Below are 24,705 nucleotides of genomic sequence, written 5' to 3'. Positions count from 1 at the left end.
TTGCTTAAGACCGGAACAAAATTTTATTTTTCAGTTCACTGTTTTTGTCTTTGAAGGTGGTTTCTAAGTTGTTAGAACATAAAGTATTATTAAATCATTTGTGACCAACTATTTCATAAATGGAATTATTGGATTTTCCTTTTGGCCTAGGGGTGCCATGAAAGTGATGGGAAAGGAGGTGGTTTGGGGACCTCTGTGCTCACCATGTAGCCATCTGAAGAACACTGGAGGGTAACGATGGAGTAGACCTCCTAGTGCAGAGACTCCACTCTGGTCACTCACACTGCAAAAACCTCTTCCTGTTCCTATAACACATCAGCCTGTGAAAATGGAATCTCCTTCTCCCCTCTCCCAAACACACACAGCTCTCCTTTCCCTCACATGAGAATGAATATCCCCTGACCCTAATCAGACAGTTGCCAGATCCCACCTGTATTCTCTATATGTCAACCTCTTACCCCCTTTCAGAAACAAGCTGGTTCCATTTTAGTTTGAGCTCAATCCAGGTGTAAAATGAGCATCTCCCACTGACATGCAGTCTGCCACTAAGGTCAGAGGTCACATTGCCAATCAGACCTTCCCCACACGGTAATAAACAGACACACAAGTACAACCCCCCTCCCCCACCCTTCCTCAGACTGCCAGACTGAACCCTTCATAAATGCACGGGAACAATTGCTAGGCAGAGGGCTGGTTGTATGGTAAACGGGAGAGGGGAAAGCTGTGGGTAGTGAGAGGGTGGCTGGTCAAGGAAGAGGTCACTGGACACTCTTAATTCTCTAACTTCCGAATTCCCTATATCAGAAAACTAGACAGCAGTTGTGTGGTGAAAGCATTTGGGACAAGGGCAGGTGACTTGACCTTTAATTACTAATGGGGGACCACCTCTGACATGTCACTTCTTGCTGTGTCTCAGTTTCCTCATCTATATGGGGACTGTATTGCCCAGGGCCTGTCAAACTAGGGTGCCTGAGGCACATTCACAGCCTGAAAGTATTGGAATATCTTTTTGGGGATGTTGAGCTTATTCAAGATTTTGGGGATCCCACCATTTTTTACATGAAAACATTTTATATCATTGCTCAGAATGCAAAATTGACATGCATTTTAATCACACTAACTAGTAATTGATGACACTTTTTGAGTGATTATGTGCTCAGAGTGTGGATCTCTTTATATCATCCTCACAATTATCCAATGAGGTGTTATTATTTCCATTTTACGGATCAAAAAAACTGTGTATAGCGACCTTAATCCACCCAAAGTCTAATGTTATCGATAATAAAACAAAAGATTCTCCCCCTTTGACCTCTGCAATCTCCCCCACCCCCAGTCTAAACCCATTGCAAGGCTCTTTGGCACCTGCCCCCAGACCCAGGTAGCTTCTTCGGTGAGGCCTGAACAACATAGGCTAAAATGATTTCCCAAGTCCAGCTCTGATACTCCCAAGTGAGTTTGGCTAAATGGGTGGACTTGGCACACTGGTGCCACTGGAAGATGAGAGACTTGGGCTGGCCTGTGAGGGTTCACTGGGTATGTGTGGTTCCAGGGATCCTCCGGTGCTGCCAAACCCACCTGAAGGGTGAGCTTTTCCCCGGGTCACCACCCAGACAGGGTGTTTCCAGCGCTCCTTCTGGCACTTCCTCTTCCCAGCGCCTGGAGCTGAGCTCTCTACGCCCAGCGCGGGCGCTCCGCAGGCGGGAGGGGGCCGGAGGGGAGATGTCGCAACCGCCTTCCTCCCTCTTTCCCCGCCTTGGCTCTCAGTCACCTCCCAGAAGAGCGCGCTCACAGAGGGCTGCGGGCCGCGGGCCGCCGCGCGTTGGGCATGTTCCCTGAGAGCGCGCAGACTGTAGGCACTGGCCCCCCGCGCAGCCTGGAGCTGGCAAACCGCACCCGCTTCCCCTTCTTCTCCGACTTCAAGGGCGACCACCGGATAGCGCTGAGCACCGTGGAGACTGTCGTTCTGGCGTTAATCTTTGCGGTGTCGCTGCTGGGCAACCTGTGCGCCCTAGTGCTGGTGGCGCGCCGAAGGCGCGGAGGTACCACAGCTTGCCTTGTACTCAACCTTTTTTGCGCGGACCTGCTCTTCACCAGCGCGATCCCGCCCGTGCTGGTTGTGCGCTGGACGGAGGCCTGGCTGCTGGGCCAGGTCGCCTGCCACCTGCTCTTCTACGTGATGTGCCTGAGCGGCAGCGTCACCATCCTCACCCTGGCTGCTGTCAGCTTGGAGCGCATGGTGTGCATCGTGCGCCTGCAGCGAGGAGTCCGTGGCCCCGGGCCGCGGACGCGGGCTTTGCTGCTCACGCTCATCTGGGGCTGCTCGGCGCTGACCTCCCTGCCTCTCTGCATCTACTTCCAGGTTGTCCCGCAACGACTCCTCGGCACCGACCAGGTGAGCGCCGTTGTGCGCGCAGGAAGGGCAAGCGACCAGGGCGGGTTGACAGGGAGGGAGGGATCTTACAAAACGGTGACTTAGGATGATGGTTACAACTAGATAATAGGGCATTTGTTGCAGATACTGGTGCTTGGCGCTGTGAAGTTTTCTCTTAAATTTTAGCCCTGAGATGTCGTTACTTGAGCACCCTCTAAAACAATGTAAGTGGAGTCCCCACAACGCCTGTAAGGTGTTGGGCCTCTATTGCGGGGTCCATGGAATAGAGGGGAGTTTAACAGGCAGTCAGAGAGAACCGTGGAGGCTGGGGATGTGAATGGTTAATCATATTATATTGATTTTTGCTTTCTCCCTGGGTGCTACCATTATTACCACACCTACTTTTCAGATGAGGAAATTGAGGCTCGCAGAAGAACAATTACTTGCTCAGGGGTATCTCCTTAGTGCAAGGAGGGACTGGAGTGCTGGCTCTGCAAGGGTCCTGCTTTGAGAACTGGAAGACAGGTGTGAGTCCGTGGGGAGAAAGGGCATTAGAGACCCGGGGACACAGACCCAGTGCTGCCTCTGCAGGGCTGGTGACTTCAGCTTGAAAGCGTTAGGTTCCCCAATTACAAGTTGGACGGCTCAGACTAGACTTTGGGCTCTTAACGCTGAGAGGCTTGGTTGGGTGGATCCAGAGTATCCAAGGCTCTGGAAATATTCCACAGATCACAGGGGTTAGGTCATTAAGCTTTATCCTTAGAAATGGCACCCACATTTGTCATTAGGGTACGTGATCTGAAAAAGGTGGCCAGCTCAGGACAGTGTCTCGAGTCCTTTTGAGTTCCATGGTTTGGAATGTCTGGCGTAGGTCTGTTCTGGGTTGCTGCTGTACTCTGTGCCTATTGGGTTTGTGCACTGAGATTCCTGAACTTTACCCCTGGACACCCCACCTGGACACAGGCTACAGTGGGGGGCAGCAACCTGCGGTTGACTATCATCGGGTGTGTTGGGTTCTCTGTGCCTGGAGGGAACGGGTAGGGAAAGGACTTTTGGTGCTTCCTACTGGGGGACTCAAGTGCTTGCTCAGGGTTCAGTGTCCCGAGGGTCTGTTCCAGTCTGGGTTCTTTGCCTCCTCCCTTTCCCTACAGAGGTTGCTGGGTTTGCCCACATGGAGGGCACTAAGACTCAACTTTGGTGCCAGGTAGGCATGTGGGGCACAAACCCCAATCCCAAAGAAAGGCCTTCTCACCTGTCAGAAGAGGGTGGGAGGGTAACACACAGGAGGACAGCAGGAGGGAACGAGAGGTGACCTGGAGGAAGGCTATGCCACCTATGGAGAAAACACTGTCTGCCCAGGGAGACTTGGCTGTGTCTTCCTGAACATGGACACAGAGGCAATTTCTGCAGATGAGTCTCAAGAGGCCTTTACTTTGCCGGTCAGAAGTTTGCATCCTTGTAAACAGTATCTTTTTACATAAATCAGACCTAAAAGTCTCTGTCTTAATAGTCTATTTCCTTTGTGGAATACCTGGCTCATTTGTTTTGTTTTAAGGTCTTGAATGATTAACTAGTATGAACTCTGTCACATCTGGAGCATTGATCGAAGAAGGTGTAAGTCTCAAGCAGGGCCCAGGAAAGGCAGGCAGAGCTATGTTAGTGGAGTGGCAGGGGCAGGCAATGCAACCCTAGCTTTGTGGACAGGCCAGTCCCCCTCAACTCAGATATGCCTGAGAATCAAGGTGGGTCATATAGTTGCTTCTAAAATCAGTGGAAGACCAGGTCATAACTGAAACCACTGAGTCAGCGGGGACCTGGGGTTCTTCTATCAGATTTAAATTTTTTTAAATTATTTTCTGGGAGTTACATTGGTTTTGAGAAATTGAGCATTTATCCCTATTGCTTTCTTATAGAAATTAAATTCCTATACAGGAAGTGAAAGATCAAGTAGAAATATCTTATGCACATCTTTCCTTTCCCTTTATATGCCTTTTCCGTTAAGAATTACTTTAGCTACAATATTGCTAAATATTGCTAAAAAATATCGCTAAAAAAATGAGTCTTGTCCCTGCCCTACCAGAAGTCCAGACAAAAATGGTTTGTTGACAAACCTAAGGGTTTTTTGCACCAGACGGTCATCACCCAGATGAGGGGCTTCCATGTCTCCACTCTTGGTGTTTCTCCCCCGGAGGCTGGGTGGTGCTGGCCTTCCCCAGCCCCCTCAGGGCACACACACAGACTCTTTTGTTTAAGTGTGGAAACAACTTGTTTTGAAGCACCTTTGGAGAAGAATGTGGGCAAAGTCCCAGAGAGAAAATGGACCCAGATGCACTTGGGGAGACTGGGAGCCAGAGTTGTTTGCAGGATCCTTAGTCCCTGAAATTAGAAATGAAGGGACGAGGGAGCTTGTGAGTAAAAAACCAGAAGAGGCTTTGCCAGCTCTCAGTCCTCTGTTCCTGTTTCTCTATCTTCCCCTTTCCCCCCCACACATACCAGTTCCTCGAGGGCTGTGACTCAATGTGGAGGAAACTCTCATTTTGTAGGTGAACACAAGAAAGCTCAGTGGTTGAAGAATTACAGTGAAAAGAATGAACAACAGGCAAAAAGGAAGAGTGGCCATTTGAAAAGAGACAGAGTAGGGTCTAGACTGAGCTGAGTCTCATTTAAAAATAACAAAGACTTATTTTCTCAGTCCTCTGCTCCCAGCTCCAGGCTGTAGATTCTACCTGCCCATTCACTTGACACAAAATATGGAAGTTTGGCATGGAGGGCATCTTCCTACGAAACCACAGATGAGAAAACGAACCTCGAGCACACGCTGGGTCCCCACCCCACCCCACGCCCTACATCCCACATCTCCAACCCTTCCACCCCCGTCTTGAGGAGCTGAGCCCAAGAACACAGTGCTGATAAGCACTTGCCACTTATTTGAGACCCACTTCCCTAAAATTGGAAAATGGTGCCAGCGGCCCAGAGTGACTCTCAGACTTCACTAAAAGGAGGATGAAATTATAAACGTGGTAGAAGATGCTAGATAGTTTGGCATTAGGAGTGTGTAGGTTTTGGAGTCAAGTACTCTGAGTTCGTATCCAGGCCCTGCCATCTAAGAGCCCCATGACACAGGAGAGCTGTCCCGCCTCTGTCCCTCTCTTTCCTCAGTGGCACATGACACAGTATTAACCTCACGGGACGTTCATGGGCACTAACGTTCGGTAAGTGGGCCAGCACCTGGCGCACACACAGTTAAGCGCTCAGGAATTGCCAGCTATTATTAGTTTCCTTATCTTTGGTTATAAACGTTTTAAACATTCTTCAAACAGTGTAATTCCTCTGATTGCTGTAAAATAATAGACCGCCATTCTAAGAGAGTGGACACATCCTGGCAACCGAGACATCTCAGTCAAGTCTGCTCAGCCTGTCCCCAGGGGATTCCTGCCCGTGTGTGCCGTGGCCCCGGCGGGGTGGTGACCCTCACCGGCAGGTGGGGAGGACTGGCCGCCTTGGCCGGAATGTGCTGTCCACTTACTCTACAAACATTTACTGAGAATCCTTTCCCTCCTGCCCCTGCCACCAGTCACATGACCAAGACAATCATCCTCTCCAAGGAGGTGTATGTGCTGAGCACAGATGTCATCCCAGCCCCGGCCTTAATTGGGCTCTCTCAATAATCCCCTGATACGGGTTCTCATGCTCACTTTCTGAAGGCTGAAATGCCTCATGTCACAGAGTGGGCAAAGGATGGAACCGGAATTAACAGGGTTCTGTCTGGTTCCTCCTGGTGCCATCTCCCCTGAGTTCTCACTTCCTTAGAAACACTCGATCTCACTGCTCGCCCTGTCCTGATTTAATACCAGGCCAGCAAGGCCATCCAGTGTCTACTGAGTGTGGACTGGCTGAGGACACAAACACAGTTTGCTTGCCTGTGTTAATATTAGAGTCTTTAAAGATTTGAGAAAGTAAGTCCCTCTTTTTATTGGGAAACTGATAGGAGAGAAGATATCCAACAAGGATTCCAAGTTCATTAAATATGATCTTAAAGTCTTCCATTTGTTTGAAGAGGTGGGGCAGGGCACATGATTTACAAAGAGATCCCCAGGGGTACTCCAGGGAGAATGAATAGAGGAGCAGACAAGAAACAGTTGCAATCCATTGGTATTTGCAAACAAGTCAGGCATTGTGGGCAGGGGCCAGTATTTGAGTAACTGTCCCCACTTACAGGGGAGTTTTAGAAAAGAATGAGTATCTCAGCCAAGTGCTACCTATGATGAGGGATAGTTAGCCAGACAAGGACGTGGGAGACTAGAAGGACATTACGGGCAGAGAAAATAGCCCACAGGGAGCAAGAGACGGTGTGGAAGGGTTATTGGGGGCAACTTGGAGAAGGGCCTAGTAGATCCCTTTAGGACCCTTTAGGTAAATTAGGTACCCCTGTTTAGGAAGACTGGACTTATGAGGCATGAAAGGGCCTAGGCTAAGAGGCACTGGGCTGTGAGAATGAGATATATGGGTGGGTGGGATAGTTACTAAGATAGAACGTTTCCCTCTGAGTGGGAAGGGCTTCAGAGAGGAAGGCGGAAAGCTAGTACTCAGGATTCTAGCAGAATGGCGGATGGGGTCCCATGCAGTCGGTGACTGCAGGGGGTGGACCCTTTTGTGGGTGGAACATTTGAAGAGAGACATGCCTGTTAGGTGCCCTGCAGGATGTCCTCATGGCAGTGGGGTGAGTGAGGCCAGGGGCTCAGGACAAAACTGGGCTGGAAAGAGTAGATTGCAGCATCATTTGCAAAAAGAAGTCATAAAAAATGGATTAAGATTGCCAAGGAGAGATAGAAGTCACATTTAACACCATTGTATGTGACCTCCATCCCTTCTGGTCCCTACACCAGAGCTCCTGCATGGCTGAAGCCCTGTCCTCACAAATACACTGTATGCAGCACAGCCCTTCTGGAAGCAGCTTTCCCACTGACTCCACTCTCTGTCACCTCTAGCTCTCTGGGAACTTCCAGCTTGTTGCCCTGTATTGAAGTTTCTCAGTGCTTCTCTCCCTCCCTGACTACATCATCGTAACTTCTTTGAAGCTTAGGACTGAGGCTTGTCCATCCTCGCTGTGGCTTCCCAGAGACTCGGCCACCATGGCTTAAGTCAATGAGTAGTTGAGCAAATGAATTAAAGGACACTGTTGTTGTCAAAAGGAGCAAAAGAGAATATAAATAAATGGGACCACATCAAACCAAAATGTTTATGCATAGCAAAACAAACATCACTAAAATGAAAAGGCAACCTGCTAAACGAAAGAAGTTATTCACAACCATATATCAAAAAAGGGGTTAAATACAAAATATACAGACATCTCATACAATTCAACAACAGCAAAATACCAACATATTAAAAAAACAGGTAGAGGATGTAAACGCATTTCACCAAAGATGTACAACATTGCTTATCATTGGGAAAATGCAAACCAAAACCACAATGGGATTTTACCTCACACTGGCTAGAGTGGTTACTATCAAAAAGTTAAGAAAATAAGAAACAGTGCTGCTGAGGATTTGGAGAAAAAGGAACCCATATTCCCACTAGTGATGGGGATGTACATTGATGTAGATACTATGGGAAACAGTATGGGAGTTCCTCAAAAAATTAAAAATGGAACTATCATATGTACCCCTATGTTCACTGAAGCAATAGTTACATCAGGCAAGATATGGAAACAACCCTAATGATTAAAGACAGATGACTGAATAAAGATGTGATACACAACACACACACACACACACACACACAAACGAATACCTCTCAGCCATAAAAAAGATGAAACCTTGCCATTTGCAACAACATAGATGGATCTTGAGGGGATTATGCTAAGTGAAGTCAAAGGAGAAAGGCAAAAAAAGTGTGATTTCCTCATTTGTGGAATACAAAGAGGGAAAAAGCAATCAAATGAAATAAAACACAAACCCTTAGGCACCAACAACAGAATGGTGGTTATCAGAGGAGAAGGAGGGAGGAGGAAAATGGTAGAGGGGGCCAATTAGTGGTGGTGAATGGTGACTGAATATTTGGTGGTGGCTGTGAGGTGATATATAACAGTTGCTGAGGTGAGAAATTGTACCCCTGAGACTTACAAAGAGTTGTAAACTACTGTTTCCACAATGTGTTACCGCAATGAAAAGAAAAAACAAACAACACTGTTGCTCTATCAGCTCTGCTTCTGTGGTAACAAAGCAGGGCTGGCACATTTGGCTTTCAAATCAGGAAACATTTGAAACATGCAGAACAAGTATAGAGAACATTCTAAAGGCTCATTGCCCCACTTTCCACATTTGACTCCTGCTGAGTTCCTTCTACAAGTTTCAGTACCTCGCATTAAAATAAGTCAAACAGACTTTCCCACAAACAAAACTGGAACACCAAGTTACATCTCACACTACAGGCCTGGTGCCTGTTTTTTAATTCTTTAATGAGAATAGCTATTGCATTTAACCAATGATACCATATCGCTTTCTAAAGAGCATATGAATCACTCATCTAGTCTACACATGCTTAGTCCATGTGTGAAGGTGCTGTGCAGAGTTCTTATCTTCCTTCCTTATCACAGTCTCTGCCTGGAGTGTGTGCCACAAATAAAAGGTGAAAAAGTGTCTTCCTCAGAGTCAGGGAGTTTGGTGACTTCCTGGGATAGAACAGGTTCATTGTCAGCAGAAAATCCCCTCGGTCAGGCTTGCTAAACTGTGACCGTAATCTGTCTTTCAGCTTTGATCATCATTTCCCTTAAAAATTCACCTATTCTTATAAAAGCAATCTCAGCACATTATGGGAAGTTTAGGAAATTCAGATAAGACAAAATAATAAAAATAACTGGGGAGACCCACTTAGAAACAGGCACTGTTAACTTTCTGGAGTAAATCCTTCTAGTCTTTTCCCCAGGGAATGGTTGTATGGGTGCATGCATGGGTGGAGTCTACTCCTTCACGCACATGCATTTTCTTCAACTGCACTGAGCTCATCATATAAGCATGTTGTTTAAGGACCTGCTTTTCGTCCTGAATGTCAGGAGAACACTTTGCTCTATCATTACATATTCTTCTACAAAATCTTGTTAAGCCTGGAGAAATTTGGCAAACATTCTGGAGAAGGCATTGGAAAGAATTCAGCCTCTTGGGGGCTTTAAGAAGTGGTTCTGGGGTCATCTGATTTTCTGCCCTCCTTGTACATTTTTCTGTCACATGTATAGGAATTAGAGACCAAGTCACACTGAGGGCTGGAACCCATTTCTTCTGATTGTTACTTTAGTGTATCTGCTGCTATGTGCTGCCCACAGTGCATGGAATGGGGGTCCATGCTGGGCAGAGCCTGGACACAGCAGAGTCTGCCTGGATTATCTAAAAAGCCAAGGCAATCTTGCTGCCTACAGCCAGGAGATCCTTGAAAGACTCACCTTTTCAATCAATAAAAGGAAGAAAGACCTAATAAATGTTCTCCCATCAGGTGTGGACGGTAGGGATAGGGATGGAGGAACGAGTTTTTGGAATACCTGGTACCTCTAAACAAAATAGGAAAATGAAGCAACATTCTCACTCCCTTTTCACAGAACAACTATAATTATTCTTCCTTGTTTGATATGTAGATACTATGGAAAACAGATACTGTTTTCCATAGAGCTTTCCTGGTAGGTTCCTGGAGATCCTTTACAACATTTTCGCTCTTTGGGGAAAATATTGTATACTTAAAAAGGAATATGCTTTTAGTGTTTTAAATGATTGTTTTAGAAGACTTTTTCTAAGCCTTAGTTACCTGTGTAATGTTACCTTAGTTACTTTGTGTAATGGGGAAAATAATAATACATTTCAATATAGAGCTTGTGAACCTTCAGTAAGATAAGGGATGGAAAGTGTTGCCCAGGATAGAATAAATGCTCAATAAATATTAAATGTTACAATTTTCTGCTAACCCTGAATAGGAAAAGAGGTGACGATTGAACTGTATTTTGAGTTTCCTCACTCAATTGTGATACGTATTGGACAACAATAACAAATGCTTCCCCTCTGCCTGGAATAGCATTCAGTATGAGTTGAATGGATGGATGAAGACAGAGTCCCTGAGTCTGGCTTCTAGTATTGAGTTGAAGCAAGCCATGACCTTTGATACAGTTTGTCACATTTTTGACATTTGAATATCCCCCAAAATAACACAATCCTTCACACCGACCCTTGACTTTGGCATACATAGTATGACTGTACCGAAACCTCCTTCCTGTGTTGGTGTGCTTGTGGGCAGCTATTACTTCCCTTCTTCATTAATTGTTCAGGGGTCAGTTTTTTCATCTGTGAAATGAAGGCTTGGAAAACTCAATGGCTCATTGCAACTTAATCCAGGGAAGTGGAAAGAGCACACGGGCAGGAGCCACACCTAGGAATGGCTCTACCTCTTACCAGCCTGTGAGCCTGAGGCTCAGCTGCCTGCCCTGGAGAAGGGCACTAATAGTCTTGGTTATTCTGCAGGTCAGAGGCCAATGATTTGTCAGTGGGCTATGAGCAGTGGAAGGCATTCTGGGACTTCCTGTAATACCATCTGTGTGACACCGACTGCTAAGAGGAAAGGCCAAATCAGAAGTCAACATTTAAATGATGATCTCTTTCTTTTTATAACCAGGAAATTCAAATTTGCACCCTGGTGTGGCCCAACATTGCCGGAGAGATCTTTTGGGATGTATTCTTTGTTATTTTGAACTTCTTGGTGCCAGGATTCCTCATTGTGATCAGTTACTCCAAAATTTTACAGGTACGTTTGCTTTAAGCGCCACAGCTAAATTTCACTCAGGCTCGGGGTGGAGCAGGTGGAGCAGGCAGTTCTGGGTCAGAAGTCACCTTGGCCTTCCCCTCATCCAGCCCCGGCTCCCTGCGTCCACACCCTCTGCCCTCTATGACACTGATGAACGAGAGTTTATTATTATTTTTTTTAAGTTGTCTTGTGATTGTTGTTATCTCTTTTTGCTCATAGTTAAAGTAACACAAGCTCACACAGAAAAAAAATCAAAGGTATAGAAATGTGTAGCATAGAAACTAAATATGTACTTTACCTGTATTGTTAACAGTTCAAAGTGAAACCGGATCCCTGCGCATAAGCCAGAGCATAAAACAAAGCCGGCTCTTTCCTGCTTTGTTGATGGACAAAACCCCCAGCAAGAAGGACTGGAGGGCTGGCGGGTGCAGCTGCTGAGGGCTCAGCTGCAGTGGCGGTTTCCCTGCTGCTCCAGCCCCAGCCTGAGCTGCTCTAAAAGCGGTAGCAGCTGGGGACCCGCGGCCCGGAGTAAGCAGCCTGCGGGCAGCCCCTCCCCCGGCACAGGACAGGTTTGCGCGCTGGAGGCCCCCCATCTCAGGGCTCCGGAGCCCCCAAACCTTGCTGCTTAAGGGCAGTGCAAGCCCAGCGGCGTGGCTGGCTCGCCCCACTGAGGCTCATGCTGCAGACAGAGGTGGGCAGTGATGGCCAGGACTAGGTTTCCCTTGCCGTGCTGCCCCAGGGCATGCAGACCCAAGCTGCCCCAGGGCATGCAGACCCACCCGGGCTGCAGTGGCAAGGTTGCCCTGTGCGGGAGTGGCGGGTTTTGGAGGGTAGAGGGGCTTGCTGTTGCCTCTTGGGCCCGAGGTTGGGGGATTCTATGGCGCTCAAACTTCTCTAGAGCTGGGGCCACCATCAAGCCAGGCCCACAGAAAGTCGGCCTGAGAGAAGCCTCCAGCAGCGCCCCCGCCCCCACCTCCAACCCCCAGCAGCCTGGATGCTGCCCAGAGGCAAGTAGTTCTGGGCTGCTGGCGGCTTAACTGCCTCCCCTCCCGGGCCCTAAGGGCTGAGCTCAGGCGCTCAAACCCGGCTGTGGCCAGCGGAGGGGCTGCCCGCAGGCTGCATTCTCTGGCCACGGCCCCAGCCGCTTCCTCTTTTAGAGCAGCTCAGGCTGGGGCCGGAGCAGCAGGCAAACAAACCCCGCTGCTGTGGCGCCCTCCGCAGCTGAGCCGGTCAGCCCTCCAGCCCAGGTCAGCCCTCCAGCTCAGGTCAGCCCTCCAGCCCAGGTCAGCCCTCCAGCTCAGGTCAGCCCTCCAACCCGACGCCTGGGGGGTCCGGCCACCGACAGAGCCTGCTCATCCCCTGGCTTAGGTGCTGGGAAAGAGCCGGTTTGGCCCCATGGCTTATGGCAGGATGTCTGCTTTCAAAAGTGTGAATTTTTCCGGTAATTTTTCTTATAAATTCACATATACACACATTTCATGCTGTGTGTGTTGTATATATCTATCTAGATGATGAATCATAGAAGGTGGTCAAATATCAACTCTGTGTAATGGTTCAATCCAATGTTTTGTAGATTCCATTTTGGTTTGGTTTTGGATTTGAGATAGTGCTATCTTCTCTGTAACCTCCTTTCTTTGCTTAGCACCAGACTGGAGCCTCTTTCCATGTCATTTCCTGTATATCTCTGCCTCATTATTTTTAATAGTGTCCGGGTCTTCTGTTATACAGATGTGACATGGTTTGTGGACTTTGGGGTTGTGTCCACTGTTTCCCTGTCACAAATAGCTGTGTTGTGATAGAGGGTGTACACTTTGGTCGCTTTTTATTGAAGCGTAATACACAGACAGAAAGGCACCATCAGCACACAGGGCTGGCTGGCTAGTTGAGCACCCTCACAAGGGCAGCATCCAGAAGTAGAATAAGAAACAGAACTTGGCCAGAAGTCCCCTCTGTGACCTTTCAGGGCTGCCCCCTGGCCCCAGGGAATGTGGCTTTCAAAAGTGCAAGAAACAGGAAATGATCTCTCAGGGACGGAAGACCTGCCAGCCGGCTTCTCACCTCTCCTGCAAGCTCCTTTGCTGTCAGGAGCTGGCCCAGGCAAATGGCGTGTGCAAGTGCCTGACTCATGTCAGGTTTAAGCAAAGCCTTGCGTTCTCTGGGAGGTTTACAATTGTTGAATGTTGGTTTTATGGCACATAATGGGTCCTCTAGCAAATAGGCATATTGAAGTGGGGCCCTGACAGACCTGCTCTCCATCTGGTCATTTTACGGCCCTTTCTTTGTAGCTGAGGCTCTGTAACCTTAGAAGCCCAGAACCCAAAGCTAGGCCAGTCCCCATCTGAGTCTGCTAATCCCAGTTCCTCGTGGAACCACTCCCCAAACCCCATGTTGTTTTCTAGATGCTTCCCTACCACTTGACTCCTGACCCTCTCAAATAACCCCCATCCCTGCCTGGGGCTTGTTCAGGTATGAACTGGATTCAGATTTGGGGTTAAGATCTATAAAGGGCTTGCTGGGGGGCAGGAGGAGGGTCTCAAGAGTATAAATGCTGTGTTAGCTATTATCGTTATGTTGGAAGAAGAGAGGTGAGGGAAATAGGAAGAGAAGTGAAGAATGAATTTTTTTTTTTAAGATTTATTTATTGATTTATACAAGCACTGGGTACAGTCAGAAGCGCGGGAGGGTGAGAGAATTCACCAGAGCCAGAGTGGAGAGCAGAGCAGGCAGACTGAGAAGTACACTGCTGAGGGTGTAACAGGTGGTCCCCAGGAAAGGGGGAGGTTCCAGGTTCCCTGCCCCACCCAAAAGGAGAGTGGAGCTGAGAGAGAGAAGAGGCTGCAGAGGAGACTGAGGAAGGAAGCAGGATGGAGCCAGAAGGAGACCTGGAGGAGGCGCATGGAGCCTAGAGACACGTGAAGAAACTGCGCTTGTCTTTTGGTCGTGGACTGGGTGACACAGATGTGGGTGACACCCGTGGGGAGGTGACCATGGCAGCTTTTATCCTGATGTTGATTTTGCTCTTTTCCTTCTGGTCTTACCTGGTTGTTTCTGACCCTTTTCTGTGGGTCCCACTGGAAGATGCTTTAGACTTGTGGCAGGCTTTGTGGCCTTGCTCTGGGCCAATCCCATTTGGATGGAGTTTTACCCAAAAGGGGATGGGTAACTTTGGGTGCTTGATTTAGAAACTAGATTCTTTGCCTTTCCTGTATTATTTCCTAGTTGTATTCAAGTTCCTTCCCATTAAAGTCTCATGTTTTGTGTTGATGCGGCGGATGGCAGAACCCATTTAGAATAGGCAGTTTTGCAGGGTTTGGGCTGCCCCTCTCCCTGCCCTGTAACAGGGGGAGCAGCGGGTGGCAGGAGAGGTCTGCACGCCATGTGGGACCCTCGCCTGTTGGCCGGGGATCGAACAGGTGCTGCAGAGGCTGCGGGCAGCCTCCCAACCCAGCGCTCAACTGCTGCGCCACCAGGGGAGGCCCAAGAATGAATATTTTAAAATGTATTTAACAAGTCTGAATGTGTCAGGAACTAATTCACTTAATCCTAATAAGAATTACAGGATAGGAAGCCAAGGCACAGAAAGGTTAAGTAACTTGAAAAAGGTCACATAGCTTCTAAGTAGGACTATCAAGATTTGAATCCAGGCAGCCTGGCCCCAGAGTCCCAGACACTTGTTATAGGTCTGCTTTGTGCAAAGTGCTGTGGGCTTGGAGATGGGTCAAGTGGGGATGGTCACATTCTCTGTGTAGCAAGAGCTTTGCACATGAAAGGGGAGGGGGAAAGGCAAGGCATTGCTACTAAGTACGGTGAAACCCTGAAACGGAGTGGAGTGATGCTGAGGTTTAGGTGAAAACACTTTGCAAACTGTTAAATGCCACACAAATGTAAGGAATGAATGAGGGATAAAAGAAAGGTAAAGGACCGTCAAGACAGACTTGGAGTCATAAAAGGGTTAATTATCTGAGTTGGGGCCTCCCTGGTGGCACAAGGGATTAAGACCTAGCACTATGAAGCTATGGCAGCCACTGCAGCACGAGTTCAATCCCTGGCCAGGGACGTGACCCACATAGTGCAGCAGACCTCTCCTGTCTCACCCGCTGCTCCCCTCAGCAGTGTATTTCAGTAGATCTACCTGTTCTGCTCCCCACTCTGTCTACCCCCCACCTTTTGCCTGCATCCCAGTTCTTGTATACACAAATAAATAAATATTAAAAAAAAAAGGTAACCTACCTGAGTCCTGAACCTGACACTCACGTGTTGTGTGGCCTTTGGCAAGTTCTCTAACTTTGGGAAAGCTCAATTCCTTCATCTGTAAAATAACAATCACAACTCCAACAGTGTAGATGGAGGTGAGCCATGCAAGAGCTAGTACTGGTAGGACACGCCAACCTGTCACAGGGGATGAGTAAGTTACACCTGTTATTTGTTAGGCAGGGCTGATCCTCCAACCTTCTCTCATGGCATGCTGGGAAAAGATGGTGTTGAGATTTTTAAAAGAATAAACGGCAGGATCCAGATTTGGAGAATGGCAAGAACAAAGAATTGGTGCTCAGTCTTGCCTGGCAGCATTTACAGCTCCAGCTCAGATACCCCTGCTCCTGCGTCCCCTAGAGGCCCAGAGCTCCTGTCTGCCCCATTCCACTCCTGCCTCAAATGTCTCAGCTGACTATAAAGGGAAGGCTTACACCTGGTTTCTCACCTCCTTCCATCTTTTTCTCAAGTCAGGACTCACCTGGAAACTCTCTAGAGGACCTCAAGAACGCTGTTGTGTTAAGGGAGGTGTCCTTTCTGCCATCTGTCTCTAAACCACGTTATGCAAGAACAAGGATCCAGGGCCTCCCCAGTGGCACAGTGGTTGAGCGCTGGGTTGCGAGGCTGCCCGCAGCCTCTGCAGCGCCGGTTCGATCCCCGGCTGCTCCCCGGCTACCAGAGGAGGGTCCCGCATGGCTCACAGACCTCTCTTGCCGCCCGCTGCTCCCCTCAGCAGTGTACTTTGTCAGTCTGCCTGTTCTGCTCCCCGCTCTGGCTCTGGTGAATTCTCTCACCCTCCCGCGCTTCTGACTGTACCCAGTGCTTGTATAAATAAATAAATAAATCTTTAAAAAAAAAAGAAGAAGAACAAGGATCCAGACACTTCAAATGATTTACTGATTGGCCTTGATGATTGTGCCTATTAACACTGATGTTCAATGGATTTTATAGAGTTATACTTGCAACAGAAAAGGCTTGGCAGAAAAGCTTTGCCTTATGAATATCTTCACAGAGAGACAGAGGCAAACTCCGTACACACTCCAGCCACCTATGGCAGCTTCCCTGCTTCTAAGTCACCCTCCTGGCAAACACACAGGTGCAATGTGAGGACCAATGTCTTCAGTGTTCTGGGAACTGGGCAGCTGTGTTAGGGGGTTGACAGAAATTGTTTACGTTTTCTGTTTACATTAGCCTTGTGATTTCCAAAACATTACCATATCTGCACTCTCATTCACTAAGCAAGCCACCGTGGCCCATTTGGCTCCCGAGAAAACTGAACCCACATTGGTTATTGCCCAAGATCACAAGGGAACAAGCTTGGGCTGGAATCTGGGTCTTCTGACTCCTTGTCACCGATTTTCCCATGTCCCAGAGAAGAAGTCATTGCTGGCTCCTTCAAGGATCCAATATAGCTTGTTCTGGGGATGCAGCAGTAAAGAAAACAATGTCTGCCCTCGCGGGAGGACAAGGGCTGAGCAGGCTTCCCCTGGGCTCTCCTTCGTGTGCTCAGGGCAGTGGCCTGAACTGCCCTTCTTCCTTCCCTGCTTCCTCTTTCCTAGTGACTCAGGCCTGCGATACACCTTCGGGGGCTTTTTCCAATCAACACTTTCCCAGGGTAATAGTCTTGCAGTCACACCCAATTGCACTGGATCAGGCTGTCAATGGGAACTGCAGGGCCTTGATTTACATCGCCACCCAGCAACTGTTGCCATGGCGAGATGAGATGCTTCTATCTTTGTGACAGTTGGTAAGTTTATTGTTGCACCTCCCCAATCCCCTCATACACACTAGAGTGGAAGTGCAGGGAGTCAGGGCTCCCTTGTTTGTTTGTTTAAAGATTTATTTATTTATGCATACAAGAGCTGGGGTACAGGCCAGAGGTGTGGGGGGTGAGAGGATTCACCAGAGACAAAGTGGGGAGCAGAACAGGCAGATCTGCTGAAATACACTGCTGAGGGGAGCAGTGGGCAAGCCAGGAGAGGTCTGATGCGCCATGGGTAGCTCCCTGGCCGGGGATTGAACTTTGTGCTGTAGTGGCTGTGGACAGCCTCATAGGTTATGTCTTAACTCCTTGCACCCCCTGGGAGGCTCAGGGCGCCCTTGTTTCTTGCTGTATTTTAACTCCTACAAGAGCACTTGGAACATAGTAGAGGCTCAATAAACACTTGTTGAATAAGAAAGTGAATCGGTGGTTGAAGATGGGAAACTCTTTACTATCTCAGTACTTGACTGAGAAAGGAAACCTGCTTCAGGTAGTCATGAAGGCGTTAGGGAGCAAATGTACAGCCTGGTGCTCATTCCCAGCTTTGGGGTCTGCTTGCTGGTGATAGGAAGGAAGGTGTGTCCTCTGGCAAGGTGGTGCTAGAGTCTGGTGATTCTAATCAAAGGGTTGCTGATTGATCAAGGAACCTCAGGGATCCTAGCTATGTCAATGGGGAGCAACTCCTCCCTGCACCCACTTGTTAGCACCTATGGTCTGACTACCCAGCGTACAAAGGGGTGAGAGGTGGGAATAAGTTTCTTTCACATGCGGGTCTGAAGGCAGCAAGTCTCCAAAAGGCACTGAAAAATGACTGTAAAACCCCCAAACCTGCTGTTGTAGATTAGAAGTTTTTATACTGCAGTGCATGAGAATCACTTGGGGGAAGTTATGAATAGTGCAAGTTTCTGGGTCCAACTCAGTCTCACACATTGGGAGTACCTGGAGGTAGGTTCAAGCATTTGCATGTTGACAAGTGCCGGGGTGACGGATGCGAGGGGCCGAGGTCACATTCCCAGGTGCTGTCCTCTCCAGGAGCAGCAAGCCCCGAGGTGAGGAGTCAGGGTGCCCCCCGAAAGTGCCCTCCCTGCACTGGACCTTGGAGCCTTAAGCAAGTTACTTCACCTCTCAGGTCTCCATCTCTCATTCCCCAAATGGGGTGATGACAGAATGTACCCCAGTGGGGGTTTTTTTTTTTGAGAATAAAATTTAATCTCCAGTAAATAAATAAAATAAAATAAAATAAATAAATTAAATTAAATAAATTAAATAAAATTTAATCTCAAGTTAATTGAGCATTTGGTTTAATCTAAAAGCTCATCAAGCCAGATGTCCAATGCCAGAGATATTTTAAACCTTTGGTAAAAGTTGACTCTGCTTGTGCTCTAATGGGAGGAGGGGAGCTAGGGAGGAGCCACCCTGTATTATGGCCCATTTTCCTTCTCAGTCCCTGCAAGTTGTGGGAATTGTAGACAGGAGGAAATGGCAGCATTTTTCAGTGCTAAAAAAAGACCTGCCACATACTCACTTGGTCCATGAGTCAGTTCATTTTATGTTTCCTCACCGTCATTGTCAGGTATTTGCTGGAGGGCTGGGCTCAGAAGCCACACGGCAGCCCAACCCAGCCCCAGGGAGCCTGTAGCCCAGTGGGAGTGAGGTAGGAGCGCTCCAAAGTCTCCTAGCAAGAGGTGAGCCAGGAAAGCTTCTCAGTCAGTGTTCCTGGCATCAGAGCTCAGCGTTGATGGCTGAGCACCAGGCTTTCCATTGATGGAGCGAGAAGAGAATGGGAAGTAGTTGGTGTAAGATTAAGAGCATGAGGCCTCCCTGGTGGCGCAAGGGGTTAAGCACTGTACTATGGAGCAATCCACAGCCTCTGCAGCATGAGTTCGATCCCTGGCCAGCCAGAGAGCAACCCACATGGCGAGGCAGACCTCTCCTGTCTTGCCTGCTGCTCCCCTCAGCAGTGTACTTCGGTCAGTCTGCCTATTCTGTTCCCCACTCTGTCTCATGTGAATCCTCTCACCCCCCACATCTCTGGCCTGTACCCCAACTCTTGTATGCATAAATAAATACATCTTTAAAAAAAAAAAAAGAATTAGAGTGTGGGCTGGAGTCAGGCTGCCAAGGCTTGAAGCCCAGCTCTGCAACTTCGTAGCTGAGTACTATTGGATGAGACCTTTAACCGCTTTGTGCCCTATTTTCTCATCAGTAAAATGGGGATCATCAAAGCAAGTCCCAGAACTGTTGGGAGAACTGAAAGTGACAAACCAAGTGTCATATATAGGGCCAGGCAATAGTGAAGGCTCAAAAGTGTGAATTCCATCAATGTCATTTATTCACAAACTAGTCATAAGACACTGTATCAATGACTCCATCCTTCTTGGCTGGGCAAATTGGACCAGTTGAAATCATCTCTTACGTGCCCAGCAGGCTGTGTTTTAGGGTTCGTGATGCCCCTACTCAAAGATGGTGCCATTGCCGTGCAACCTACCCGCCTGCCATCCTGCCCCACTGCCGCTCTCAGGTCTACTGGCTGGGTAGTCTCGGATAGCCCAGCTTTCACCCAAACACATGTTCTAACTGATTCTACACAGCAACTTCCAGATTTGGATGTGCCCCTGTGACCTCCAGCCTATGGTCTGAGATGAGGGGTTACAGCTCCTGAAAAACCCCACTGCAGGGCAGGCGGTAGAGGGTAGGACTGAAGAGGATGGCAGCCCCATGGGAGCCTTTCATGTGGCCCATTTTCAGCTCCCACTGAGTGGATTTCCACAGAGCGGAGCTTTGACCACTGTTAATAAAAGTTTCTCAACTCAAATTTTCTGAGTTTCCATTTCCTCCTTTCTGAAATGGGAATAGTTTTCCCTTCCAATCAATAACCACCTTCTCTGATTCACACTGAAGCAAGACCTCTGAGACCCAGGGAGTAATGCCTACAGATTCTCCTGAAATAATAATAGTGTAAATCCTAAGAGCAGTTGTAAAGATTAAATGTGACAATTTATAAAATAGTGTTTTACAACCTGCCCCTGGCACCCAAATTCCTGCCCCCCCCCCCCCGTAATGCTAAGTGATCCTGATACCTGTTCTTGTTGTTGGGGAGTGAGTGGGAAGAAAAGGGGTCTGTTCGCTCAGCTTCTGTGCTCTGGCCTCCATCACCAAGTGGTGGACCTAAGCTTCTGCCTAGCAGCAAACAAGCAATTGCATTTAATTATGAAACAATTAAGTAGCCATTTTTTAATTAGCTACTTAGAAGTATTCTAAGGAGAATATTTTAAGCCATTCTGATCTTGTAGTTAAACTTGCCTAAATTGTAAATGATGCTAATTACCTTCCAATTACTTCCCCTCTTGAGACTCAAGAATCTTAGGGGAATAGGTCTAGGAAGGCCGGTGCAGAGCTAATGATGAGATTTGTGGCTGTTCAAGTCTCCAGACATGTAAGCACCCACTGTGTGGTCCACAGCCTGCTCCATCAGGAAAAGCAGAGGACACAGGCAGACTAAGCAAACAGCAGTAGCCATGAATGTAGCTGTGACTTTCTGAGTTGGGTCTTTCCCCTGGGATAGAGGTCACAGGCTGGAACACAGCATGCCAGGCTAACAGGTACAGTGCCAGGTTGTCCTGTCAATCATTACCTCTGAGCTGGGAGCATAAACATGAATGGTTTTGATTTTTCAACAGATATCACCAGCAGCATTCTGATTAGCTTGTTTCTTACTGGGATGGAGAATCTTTAATGACACCAATGTCTGATTCCAGAACTTTCCAGCAGGTGTACCTGCTTATTTGAAACCATCAATCTCATGGTCAATTGGAAGCCTTCCCTCCCTACAGTACAGGATGGGAGTGGGAAGGGAGCAGAGGATGAGGTGGCAGGGAAGGGTAGGCTGCTCTGCCAGTGCACCCCTTCTCCCTCGCAAACAACTAGCACAAGTGTCCACCTGAGTTGGTTATTGTAAGGTCAGGACTGGACACGGTGCAGGTTTTCTGATCCCATGCAGACCGGGTAAAGGAGGAGTCAGAGTCCTCAGTAGTTTTGCAGGTTTTTTATTTGGGGTTCACCAGGCATATGGCAGGCAGGGGTGCTGGCTGGGGGGCTGGGAGGCTGGCAGGCCTCCCAGCCCCCAGCAAGTCTTCACTCTATCTGGGCTCTCTAGCGTTCGTTCTGCTGCTTCTCGGCTTCTCTTTCGGCTTCGGCTTCTGCTGCTGCTACTACTGCTGCTGGCGTCCCCCCGTGACGCCGCCCTTAAAAGCACAGTCTTAGCTCAGCTGAATCCCATCTACCTATGCCCACACCCTATTCCAGGTGCCCGCCATCAGGCATGCATTCAGGACAAGGATCCATCATCTATCCTGATGGCGGAAGGGCAGAAAAGCCTGATATTTTCTTTACCCTACAGTTATCCTCTTCTGTCAGCCGTTGCCTCTGACCAGAGGTCATTGTGCGGTAGTGCTAACAGACCCTGCTGATCAGGGGATCATTCCCAAACCACCTCTACCCCAGGCTTCGGTGAGGGCTCTTCCCAGATACAATTGCATTTTGGGGCCGACTCCAGGCAGCACTTGCCCCAGTGAGTGAGCACTGCCTGCCACAGCCCCAAACTCAGCTGATGGCAAGACTGGGAGGCATCTTCAACTCCCCTGAGAAAGGGAAGGAAGTCAGTGTGTGGGCTCAGTGCTCTGTGCCTACCCCCCAACTCCCGCCCCAATGCCTTCTCCTGACACCTTCTCCCCAGCAGGCTATGGGAGAGCAGAGAGAGCCACTCCAATCAGCACCTACCCATTCCCCACATACAAAAAGCTAAATAGATATCAACAGGGGCTTGGAAAGACTGCTGCAGCCAAGCCATGGACCCTGTGCACCACTCAAATAACACTGAGGGGCCTTCTGCCTGGGCTGATGTGGAACGACACACTGTTAAGAAAGAAGCAAGGTTCAGGGCAGCACATGGTGCGGTCCCATTTGTGTGCAAAGCAAAAGAGCAGAATCCTGTGAATCCAGAGCCAGATGTGTGTGGCGGTAGAGCACTTCCAGAGACCTGCAGAGCATTGCTTGCTGTGGTCCCTTCTGGAGGTGGAGATGGAGGGTATAGAGCATGGAGGCCCTGTAGTTTTCCTCCACATGTGTTTTGAGTTTGTACCTGCAGCACATATTGCTTCACTCCAATGAATGAACTCTTTCAAAAAAAGAAATGATAGGAAAAATATGTCCTAGTCCATTTGGGGTGCTGTAACAAAATACCACAGACTGGGTGATTAAAGAACAATAGATATTATCTGCAGAGTTCTGGAGGCTGGAAATGTAAGGTCAGGGCATCAGCACATCAGAATCCGTAACAGCCTCTTCCAGGGTGCCAACTGCCGACTGCTCGCTGGACACTCAGATGGTGGACAGACGAGAGGGAGCTCTTGGGCGTCTTCCACAGGGCACTAACCCCATTCATGAGCCTTTGGTCTGTATTGTAAGCTCCCAGGGTTGACTTTTCTTTGATGACAGAGGCAGCCATAACAATGGGGCATTCTCTTCAAAAAGAGCTAATTCAAGCACATTGCCAGTGTAGGGTAAAGAAAATGTCAGGCTTTTCTGCCCTTCCGCCATCAGGATAGATGATGGATCCTTGTCCTGAATGCATGCCTGATGGCGGGCACCTGGAATAGGGTGTGGGCATAGGTAGATGGGATTCACCTGGACTAAGACTGGGCTTTTAAGGGCGGCGTCACGGGGGGACGCCAGCAGCCCCAGCCAGCAGCAGCAGAACCTGAAGGAGAAGCCGAAGCAGAAGCAGAGAACGCCAGAGAGCCCAGATAGAGTAAAGACTTGCTGGGGGCTGGGAGGCCTGCCAGCCTCCCAGCCCCCCAGCCAGCACCCCTGCCTGCCATATGCCTGGTGAACCCCAAATAAAAGACCTGCAAAACCACTGAGGACTCTGACTCCTCCTTTACCCGGTCTGCATGGGATCAGAAAACCTGCACTGTGTCCAGTCCTGCCCCTACAGCCAGGCACAGCTAGAGAAGGGCAGACTCCTGCCCAGTAAGCCTCCTTCTGTTTCACAGACCCTGGCTAATTTAGGCCATTGATCAGCTGGGACTACCTTGTCTTTTCCTTTTTCCTTCTTTCTCTCTCTTTCCACACTTTTAAGTCCCTACTTTTATAAATTGAATGCACTAATAAAGAGTAAGCCCATAAATCCTAGATCCTCCACCCTCAGCCCCATTGAAAGCAGAACCCCAAACACACACACTCTCTCTCTCCCTCTTCCCCCAACTGGTGCCCTCACTGTGGTCCAGGTGTACTGTATAACGTCCAGGTTTGTAGTTTATAAGCCTGTATTTTCTCAGTTTGCCGATGGTTATTGCTGAAGGGCATCTTGCAATCATATGAAGAACCCTAAGGGTGGGTCCAGTTGTATTGTCTTACAAAGAATGAAAGCCTGTGGGAAATTACCTGACCCCAGGTGAGTGTCCCTAGGAATTTTTAACCATTAGCATTATTTTAATAGACTGAGGCGGACAAGAAACATGTCCCCATGACCTCCAGCATCACCCCCAATGGCTCCTAATGCCATCATTTTGGGAGTTAAGTATAAACCTATGAAGGGGGAGGGGCACATCCAGACTAGCCTCTTCCAGGCCATTCAATTCAAGCTTTTCACTTCCCCTCATCAACTCTATCTGCAATGTGACTGATTTTCTGCCTTATGTTTCAGCTAAGCGCCCCATTTCTCGGTGTATTCTAATTATGGGCAGAGTGCAGGGCCACAGAGAAGGGTGTTCTCTTTACACAGAGTTCCAGTGCCAAGTAGCCCCAGTGCAGCAGGAGGGGGTAGATTCCGACTCTGGGACCCTTGATTCCCCTTCAATCAAAAACCTCAATGTCTTTTTTTGTGTTCTTGCAGATCACAAATGCATCCAGGCGGAGGCTGACGACGAACATGGCTTACTCAGAGAGCCATCAGATCCGCGTGTCCCAGCAGGACTTCCGTCTCTTCCGCACCCTCTTCCTGCTCATGGTTTCCTTCTTCATCATGTGGAGCCCCATCATCATCACCATCCTCCTCATCTTGATCCAGAACTTCAAGCAAGACCTGGTCATCTGGCCATCCCTCTTCTTCTGGGTGGTGGCCTTCACGTTTGCCAACTCAGCCCTCAACCCCATCCTCTACAACATGTCACTGTTTAGGAATGAATGGAGGAAAATTTTTCACTGCTTCTCGTTCCCAGAAAAGGGAGCCATGTTTACAGACACATCTGTCAGGAAAAACGATTTGTCTGTAATTTCCAACTAATTAATTTTTCTCTCTAGGCAGAGTTTGTCGCTGTCCATCAAACATGTATGTTGTCAAAGGGGCCATAATATCAGCGTGCCCGGCTTTAAGGAAATGTAACCTCTGCAACTATACATTTATAGTACCAGTAAATTAAGGGGTCATCATTCAGAATAACCATTTTGTCTTTTAGAAAAAAGAATGTGCAATAGGTTTCTTTAAGTATGAACTTAAGTATGAACTTTGTATATGATTGAACTTAATACATTTTTATTT

General features: G+C 48.4%; 1 protein-coding gene across 1 annotated transcript; it reads left to right on the top strand.

The window, feature by feature from the left end:
• Positions 1 to 1,825: 1,825 nt before the first annotated feature.
• FFAR4 (free fatty acid receptor 4) lies at positions 1,826 to 24,450 on the top strand (the record flags this gene model as incomplete). The annotated part of the gene is made up of 3 exons (XM_084244602.1): positions 1,826 to 2,392; positions 11,024 to 11,152; positions 24,061 to 24,450. 3 exons carry the CDS (start codon positions 1,826 to 1,828, stop codon positions 24,448 to 24,450), a joined length of 1,086 nt encoding a protein of 361 aa, XP_084100728.1.
• Between the last annotated feature and the right edge of the window lie 255 nt (positions 24,451 to 24,705).

This window comes from Talpa europaea (assembly GCF_964194135.1).
Source record: "Talpa europaea genome assembly, chromosome: 10".
Classification (NCBI taxonomy): Eukaryota; Metazoa; Chordata; class Mammalia; order Eulipotyphla; family Talpidae; genus Talpa; species Talpa europaea.
Note: the sequence above shows the minus strand (reverse complement) of the source record. Positions and strands in the feature narration are given on the sequence as shown.